The sequence below is a fragment of the Arvicanthis niloticus genome, chromosome 16, assembly GCF_011762505.2.
Source record: "Arvicanthis niloticus isolate mArvNil1 chromosome 16, mArvNil1.pat.X, whole genome shotgun sequence".
Lineage (NCBI taxonomy): Eukaryota > Metazoa > Chordata > Mammalia > Rodentia > Muridae > Arvicanthis > Arvicanthis niloticus.
Genome location: NC_047673.1, coordinates 66,159,773 through 66,169,112, shown reverse-complemented (window position 1 = coordinate 66,169,112; position 9,340 = coordinate 66,159,773). Strand labels below are relative to the sequence as shown.

At 44.1% G+C, this 9,340-nt stretch overlaps 1 protein-coding gene across 3 annotated transcripts in view; it reads left to right on the top strand.

Annotated features, from left to right (window-relative positions):
• Nucleotides 1-5,889: 5,889 nt before the first annotated feature.
• Nucleotides 5,890-9,340, top strand: part of Pld5 (phospholipase D family member 5) — a 307,810-nt gene continuing 304,359 nt past the window's right edge. The window contains exon 1 of one of the 3 annotated variants that reach the window (XM_076914551.1): nt 5,890-6,323. In XM_076914551.1, the coding sequence (XP_076770666.1) occupies nt 6,135-6,323 (189 nt within the window). In that variant the 5' untranslated portion in view covers nt 5,890-6,134. The remainder of the gene's footprint in view (nt 6,324-9,340) is intronic. The other 2 variants (XM_076914550.1, XM_076914552.1) reach the window with 2 other exon arrangements.

The following is a 9,340-nucleotide window of genomic DNA, read 5'->3' as shown; positions in this document are numbered from 1 at the left end:
TGTAAGTTTCATATCATATCATTGTAGTTTAGTGTATTGGCTTGTTGCCTGAGTCCTCCATTCTTCCCAGCATTCCCCTTGTGGGCAGTGGGTGAAAAGGTGCTGTATCAGTGACACAGACTCCAGGAGCAGGCAAGAATGCAGAAACAAACTCCTTTATTAATTCTCGGAGAGCGCCCTTTATACCCTCCACCTTGTCCAATTAGTTTGAAGCAAACAGGTCCTCCAAGTAGCAGTTCCTGAGTAGCTGTTATCATCCGTGTCACCAATCTCTACGCTCTCAGGCAGGCTTCAGTTTGACCCTCATGTGGAAGTTGCCTCCCAGCTGTGTGGCCTCACTCACTGTTTACCCGAAGTGTATAAGGAAGCAACCACCACACTGCCAGTGAGGCCCACCATTACTCCTACACTGGCTGTGTGAAAAGGCACTTGGGATGGAGCCCCTATAGCAGACATGATGCTTTTACATCCCTTGCAACTTTGAGTCATTATTTCCTCATTGTCAACATGGTTTCAAATGTGCCACCTCAATTCATTATTAGACATGTGATCCCAATGCAGTGATACTGGGATGTGGCCTAGTGAGAGGTGGTAAGTTTGCTTGTACATAGAGTAGAGCTGTAACAGACAGAGTAGGTTTGTTGCTATGAGAAGGGGTTGTAACAGCATCTCTGCCCTGTGGGTTTTATCGTTTGTACACAATTTCACCGTCTGTTCCAATGCAACATGAAATCACTCTCCATACATGACCTACTGACAGCTAAATAAATTTCTATTCATAACTTACATAGTCTGTGCTGATCTAACAGCAGAAGGCAGATTCTTACACATGGGAATAGCTCTGTTTATCTTGCAGGATTTTTGTGAGAATTAAATAAGATGCCATCAAAGACCAGGCAGCACAGTGCTTAGCACAGACCCCCAAATGGGAACTGCTCATCTGAAGTGTGTGTGGGTAGACACACCTACTTTATTAGTAAGTTAACATCTCTTAGAAATTCATTTTCTACCTAACCAATAACTTTTAAAATAAAGACAATAATACAAACTAAAGCATATGTCTTAGTAAGTATGAATGTTTGCATAGTCACTCAGAAAACATTTTAAATCTGAGGATACTCTAATTTTGTTCAAATTAGAGTACTTCATTTAAATTTTCTACAGAAATAAGCTTGTAATTAACATCTATTTTGAAAAGCAATGTCATCTTAGCCGTTACATATGCTTTTTGATAACAGAGAATAGAGACATTCTTGAACCTATGTTTCAGCACAGGCTTGCAGAGTATAAAAGTCATTAGGATTTATCAGGGAAGTTGTAATTATTGAAATTTTTTGTTCATTAGTGGTAAGCCTCTAACAAAATCCAGTAACACGTAATGAAAATACACATGCAAGAAAAATAGAATTGAGAAGTGGCTGACGGATGGCTCGGTTGGTAAAGCACTTGCTGCACAACCATAAGTCTGGTTGCTCAGCTCCCACATCAAAGGCTGGGTGTGAGAGGTCTGTATTTGTAACCCCAGGTCTAAGAGAGCAGCAGAGACAGGTGAATTCCATGGGCTCACCCGCCACCAGGCAGTCTAACCGAAATGCTTAGTAAAGAGACCCTTGTGGAGAGCAATGGAGAAAGCCACCCAATGTCTACTTTTGGGCTCACACTCATAAACACGTGTGTACCCCCACACACATATACATAGACACTAAGAAATAATCATTTGAGGTTTTTAAAGGCTACGCAATGTGGAATGAATCTTTAGTTAGAATTAGGGAGACATTCTGTGACTTACTAGACAGTGGATTTGAGCAGGTATTTAATGCCCCTGAACTTTAAATTTCTATGTCAAGAAAAAAAAATGGAGCTGGCAGCAAATAGCAAAAGTGCTTTCAGGTCATTTTTTTCCCCCTGAAAGGAATGTGATAAAGGGAGTAGGCATGTGCCACAGATGAGGATATTATGGAAATATCAGGTATCAACATAGCTGTGGGGGCTTTAACAAGATATTCTGTTACTTCTTATTATGTTAGATCTTAGGTTTCATGCTCATGCAGAAAGGTTAGATCCACACAATATTAACAGGTCATGGTCAAGGACATTTTTAAAGTTTGGGTTTGAAATGAATAGCTTTGTGTTTTCCGTGCTACTTCATGTGGTTTTAAAGCATAAAAGCACATATAGCCACTGTACAATAAAACTCTAGAATAAATACAAATATCAGCAAAACATGAGTTTGTGGCTGAATGCAGTTTCTGCACTAAACACTTTTGATTACTCAAGTGATAGAACCATTGATGGGAAAGATAACACGTGTTACGGTAATGCAGAGAACATTCCAGTGCCTGGCAATTCCTAGAACGATAAGGTCTCCGAAGTTCAGGCAATATTTTCTCAGTCTATTCCCATCACAATCATTGAAGCAAAGCAAAAGTGATTACTCTTGTGGTTTTGAATAAGACTTCCTCAAAGGCCCATGTTGCTTAAAGGCTTGGTTTCCAGCTTGTGGGCACATTAGAAGGTGGAGGAACCTTTAAGACATGGAGGCCTGTGGGAAGTATTCTGGTCATTAGGGGGATGCCATAAAGGGATATAGGGGCCTCAGCTACTGCCTCTTTCTTCCTTTGCTTCCTCACTAGGAGGAGAGCAGCTTACCATCTGCTGTGACATGCTGCTTTTCTGCTGGTCCTAAACAGTAGGCAATCAGTCATGGACAAAGCCCTCCAACACTGAACCCAAATAAGCCTTCTCTTTCTAAATGTTGACTGCCTCAGGTATTTCTTACAGTAACAGAAAGCTGACTAATACATCTCCAATTGTTTTGTGAACTTGAAGCTAGTAGAAACCAAATATAAAAACTGAGGAAGTCATAACTAAGCAATTAAAATAGGTGGTTCTAAAATCTAAATATTTCATTTATCTGTTTTGCTTTTGTGGTGGTGGGGCTGTGAGAGGGTCCCATGGAGGGCCTGTAGAGGCAGAGGACATCTTGCAGGAGTTAGTTGTCTCCTCCTACCCCGTGCATTTCAGGAATCAAACTCAAGTTGTCAAGCTTGGTGGCAAGTGCCCCTAATATACTGAGCCATCTAGCTGGCCCTGAACTCTGACTATTCTAATTTTGAATTCTCACAAAGAAAAACACAACAAAACTGGATTATGGGGGTGTTAGCATTCATTAATATGTTCTGCATGGTTTATTGTGTGATCGTCATCAATGAATGAGGCATTATCAGCACAGTAAAGGATCATGTATGGCTTCAGTTTACAAGAAGCCAATGGGCTGGTAAGATAAATTATGCATAATACGTACACTGCATTCAGCAGACCAAAGGGCTGTGAAAATGCTCGAGAATAAGTGTTATGGGGGTAATTTGTGAGTTCCATAAAGTTAATCTTCTCCTAATATTTCTTCCAGTGCAGCAATCCTATATAAACGATCATCTTCAGACATCTTTTTCTTCCTTCCAGTGGTTGGAATCAAATTCAATTTGATATAAATATTCTTTTGAACATCAACCAGAAAGTTCCATATTAATGTCACAAATAATAAACTTGGACAAGAGTCAAAGATAGAAGGAAAGACTGTGAATAAAAATACAGACACTTACTAGACTCATTGAGTCCACTTTAACCCTGGTGTGCTACACTAACGAAGGTCAGCCTGATGCAGTAGGAATTCATGCTTGACCTGATGGTTTTTGAACATAGCAGACATTATCTGCAAGTCGCTGACAATGCTCAGTTCAGTAGTTTACTGTCACATATATGCAGTGCTACATACACACTCCTTTTGCAGTCTTGAAAAACTGGAGATGATAGGAACTTCCAGAATGTTTTCCCTTATAAAAGCATAAAATCAACTCAGCTCAAAAACTGGCTTGACGTGGAAAACATTTGTTTAAATTCTTCTGTGGTAAGACACATCATTACTTCATTATTACTCCGAATTGGCTATTACGCTCCAAGGTGTGGAAGCTACACACTACATTCAGCATCTTCCCTGTGGGCAAAAGAAAAACCCTTCCCAGAAAGGCAATCAGTGTACAGCCATTGTATCTAATTGTATCTCTTCGCAGTGTATGTTTATACTTAAAAGTTGTAATAGTAAAAACTGAGATGATGAATAATACGATAGATTATTATAGTATAAAATGGAAGATATTATACAGTGGAATGTATTGTACAATGGAATTCTTAATCTATTGTTGTAAGGATTGGAGTCAAGATTAGGTAAGCAGTTGACCAAAGAGCTACAAACCTAAGCTTCACAGTGTTTAAAGCCCGGCTCAGGTACTTGTGTTTGCAAGTAGTTTCTCCTTCAGCTACAGATCCCTCACTGGAAAATGGGCTTCATAATGTTTATCTTGCAGAATCAGCTGTGAAGTTTAGCTCCCGCCTATAGGTCACTCTGCCCAGTAGCTTAGACGTTAAAACTGAAAATTGTCTGTTTGTATTCAGTTGCTTCTTCCTCACATGGGCTGCCCACGGATTCTATTTCAGCCATTATTTTTTGCATAGCATTTGGAGAGGCTGTGTGAGCCAGGGCTTGGTCATGCAAAGTCTGGACTCAATCTCCTGGTATAGCCCTCCCGGCTACTTTTATAAAATGTGGACTCTGAACAGATATGAGACGGTTGTCTTCACGAGTTTGACAGATTCCAACATTGGAATGTCTTTCTTTGAAACCAACCTCAGAGTAAGAATGTTGGGAGTTAGCTGGATATGGGGTTGGGGTAGGGGGCACTGACAAGAGCTGGATAAGTTTACCCTCTGTAGCGCAGCGTTTTCAAACTCTCCGGGTGGTTCTCAAATTTACATTGACTTTCCAGGCTTTTAAACCTGGACCTCACAATCATTAACAATAGTTAAGTTTCAGTTTTCTGATTAAAACAACAAACCAAAAAATATTTTCAGCCATGGACTACAAGGGAGAGTGAAGAATAAATTAACATGCCACCTTAATCCTCAGTCTTGGTTGTCTTAGATTAGGCTTGGTGGTCAAGTCCTTGTGAGCCTAGAAGCTGCAGAAAGAACTGTACAGGAGTCAGCCACACACATCTAAGGAACAAAATCCAAGTAGTAGATGTAGGCTGGTGCTGGGTGGCCTCTCCTGAGGTATCACGTCCGGACAGTTTCGGGGACCCTGAGAACCAAAAAGTGACAAATCCTACAAGGTGGACAGGAGAGGACTACCCTGGTTGGTGGAGAGGCATGCATCGCATCGCGACATCCTCAGATGAAGTACAGTGCAAGGTTCACAAAAATGTACGTCCTCTAAGCCATTTTCTGGGGTCACTCTTGGCCAAGTCCCCAGAGATGAGATGCCTGTGCGCCCGAGGTGGGAAGTTAGTGAACTTTCAGAGCAAGGATAGATAGTGGAGTCAGAAGGAACTGGAACTGTGCGGAGCGAAACGGAGGTGGTGGATTCCTGGATCGTCGTTCTCCCAAGTCTTGCCCGCAATCGCGCGCGGACAGCGCTCACTTCCCCAACGCTCGGTGGTTTGCCGGTGAGAACCGGCGCGGGTGAGGGCTAGGGCGAGGGCAGGGCGAGGCAGGCAGGCTGGGGAGAGGAGCGCGCAGAGGGCGGTGGCCGGACTCAGAGCTCGCCTCCGGGCGGCTCCTCACTGCATCAACCTGCGGGCTCCGGCTCGGCCTCTGGGCCCCTCCCACCGCACCCCACCCCCGCCGCCCGCCCGCCTCGGGCCCGGGTTCCAGTTGGTGCGGAGCAGCCGCGAGCGGAGCTCCTGCTCGGGACCGCTGCGACAGGCAACGTCGCGGCCACCTCCGCTGCACCCTGACTTCTGCCACTTGGGAGCAGGCATCCACTCCTTCCCTGTCTCCCTTTGTCCAGTCCCCCCTCCCCACCACTCCCTCCCCCATCCCTTCTTCCATCCCCTACCCTGCGACACCCACCCTCCTCTATCCCTCTCTCCTTGTCCCCGCTCCCGTGCCTCCAGCCAGCGTGCTGCACACCCCTTGGACGATTGCACCCCGTGCTTTCCGAGGGCGATCAGCACCCTGTGCACCTCTCTGTCTCCTTCAGCTCCATCTCACTGCCCGCCTGGCCTCTTGCTCGCCGGCGGCTCCCTGCTCCCATCCCGAGTGGGTTGCGCGTCAGGCAGCCGCCTGGTCATGTCAGGATGGAGATCCGGCAGCACGAGTGGCTCTCGGCCTCCCCCCACGAGGGCTTCGAGCAGATGAGGTTGAAAAGCCGCCCCAAGGAACCCTCGCCCAGCCTGACCCGAGTGGGCGCGAACTTCTACAGCAGTGTCAAGCAGCAGGACTACAGCGCCAGCGTCTGGCTCCGGAGGAAAGATAAGCTGGAACACGTAAGGACCACTCGCTCCTGGGAGCACTGGGGGAGGCTAGGTGGTCGATCGATCGGAGCACTAAGGGTGTAGGAGCCCCAGTGGGGACTCCAACGGGCACCCCGCCGTCAGGGCCAGGGTGCTTGTGTAGTTTGTCAACCCTGAGGCATCTCCTGCACTTTCTTGCTTAATGACTCAACTGCATGGAGAAAAGAAAGGTTCACTTTAGGTACCTGGCATCCTAGAGCTCTCCTGACTGGCTAGTCCCTGTAGGGTTTATGTTCACCGTGAATTACCTGCGAGAAGAGTGGTTGATTGCAGGACTAGGCTTTGCACAAGAAGGGTTTCAGTGGGATGTTCACCTGGTTCTTTGAAGCTGTTTTACTCGGTGCAGAAACTACAAAAACACTGCAATAAAGTTGTCGCTGGCGAACCAGAGCTTTTGGCAGTGTCTGCTGCGATGCTAGCAGGAGTTTTTAGGTAGTCTCTCCACCTGAGCCCAAGTGGAGAGAGACTGTGCTGAGAAAGGACCGATCAGAGGTCCCCAGCAATCTGCCACTCTGAAGTGAGACCCAGCAGATGTGGATCCCCGCCTCACCCTTCTCTTTCCAGTGAGGAGCTGGGTCTTTGGCTCTAGGGCTGAGTCCTTAAGTTTAGAAAGAAAACAAGGACCTTTTGGGAATCCACACTTAAAAAAATCTGACCCACCAACATCTCCTTAACCAAATGTTAAAATGAAACTAAGAATCTCGAGTGGGCCAGCAGTAGGTGAGAACTGCGGTTAACCTCAACAGACCTGCAGAATCCAAACTGAGCCTGCTAAAGGGAGGTGGAGGTTTCCTGGTGTTTGGGTCACCACATCATTAAGGATAAAAGATAAGGTGATGGAAAACTCTGGAAACTCACAAATCCCCCAGTGCTGTACCACCTGAATTCCGTCTGACCCCCAAACACATTCCCGAGCTTTGCCTCACCAACAGTATCCCTAGGGAGAAGCGTGGAAGTGGGTATTTCTGTTAGAAGCCGAAAGGACAGCCAGTGCCTTTTAGTGGGCCGGATTAAGTCATAGCAATGACTAATTCTAAAGCCCTTATTTAAAGCTCCTAGTTGAGTTGAGTAACAGGCTGTGTTTTCATGTAGGGAACCACAAGGATGCCTTGGATCCTTAAGATGGGGTGGGGGGGGTGTCTCTGAAGGATGGCTAGGGCAGCAGTGCAAGTTGGCTGTTTGAAAGGCAACAGCAATACCTGTTTCAGAACCCTCACTCCAGGGTGATGCCTTAAAGGAAGTGATCAGTAATGTCTGGAGTTTATAGAGGATAGATAGAATTATTACCTTCAGGTAACATAGCTCTGGGGTCAGAAAACTGGCCCCAGCCTCAGGCCTCAGAGTGGTAACAGAATACCCTCTATTTTCATTTAGTCATAATTTTGTGTTCATTTGCAGTGGGTGCTCTAGGCTGCCCCATTTCCTTTATACTCTTAGTGAAAATCGATAGCGCAACCTTCTGCGAGTGTGTCATCCGGAGTCCCAGACGCTGCTGCATACATTACACGGAAATGCTTTTCTACTTTTTGATTTGCGTTGAAAATGTTAGGTCTACCTCGTAGACCACAGCAGCTTTCTGCTTTGAGTGTAGAATGCTTGGCTCTCCTGAGGATGAGGCACGTATGTGAGCATCTGCACTTCTCCCTCAGATGTCCTAAAGAGAGCATGGCATTCTTAAAACAAAAACAAAAACAAAAAAAAAATCGTGTGCCTCGTTTGATGTTTAAATCAGAGTATCATTTGTTTTGCTTTTAAAACTATAAGATATGTGTTCTATCTTCTATATTTGTATTCTATTAGAAGTGGAGCTTTTATTTCGAATGATTTTTGGTATATTCTCTGGCCTCTTTAAAATATTGTCATTTTAATGAGTTAGTGTTTATAAGCATGTTATGAAAAGATAAAGTTATATAAAGATACAAATTTTATTTGAACTCAAGTACTTAGTGTTTATATATCCTGTTTTGTGTGCTATGATAGTTAGGGAGATTGCTGTTAATTCATATTTCAGTATATGAGATTTTAAAGTCTATAACATATGTAACCTGGTATACAGGTTACTACTTAGAGCATGGAAATATCACATTTAAGTTCATTATAAACCACATGCCTCTAGTTTAGGTGTCACAGGAAGCAAGTTGAGTTTGTCATAGAAAGTCAAGGGTAAGTTAGAAATCATTTTCCTGGTCTGTTTAATCAGATAGATGACCACCATTTTTTTATTATGTTGAAAAAATGAAGAAATAATTGTGATGGAGGTGGTGGAGATAATATGCCTGAAAACAGCCTACTTGGCTGTTTGGTGCTTTGAAAGCCAATCTAAATATTTAGGGAATAAATAAATTATGACTTCAAATGACACATGCATTTAGTCATCACAGTAATGGGATTCCCCTAGATGAATTGTGGCACTATGTGGATTCTAGCCAGGCTTTAGAGGCATGGCTTAATCCGAAAGTCAATAACATGGTATAAAGTGACGGCTAAATACTATATTTCTGCCCACTTTGCTAAAAATGAGACTAAGTTATCTCTTACTTTGGCTGAAAGACATCAGATGAATCTCAGGCTGTACCAGAAGAAAGTGACATAAGCTGGATTAGAATATATTCACTTGATCTTACACTTGATTACATTAGTTAGTTGACTTAAAATGAAGATTTGTAGGTAATGCCCCAAATCCCAGTACTGGGTGCTGCTAATGCAGGGACAGTCTGGGATGCTTAATGCTTTCTGGGTCTTCGTGGGGCCTCAGGGTGAAAATAAATACCTGTTCAGACATAGTGTCACCTGTCCGAGATCCCAGTCTTTAGTATGCTGAAGCAACAGGATCTGCAGTCCAAAGCCAGCCTGGGCTACAAAATGTGCTATCTCAAAACACTGACATAACCAACAGAAAGACAGAAATGTACATAGAGAAATGTCCTATTCCTAAGTCACAATTAGAATGTGCAAGAAGGCTCTGTTCTGTACCGTAAACTGAACTTCAA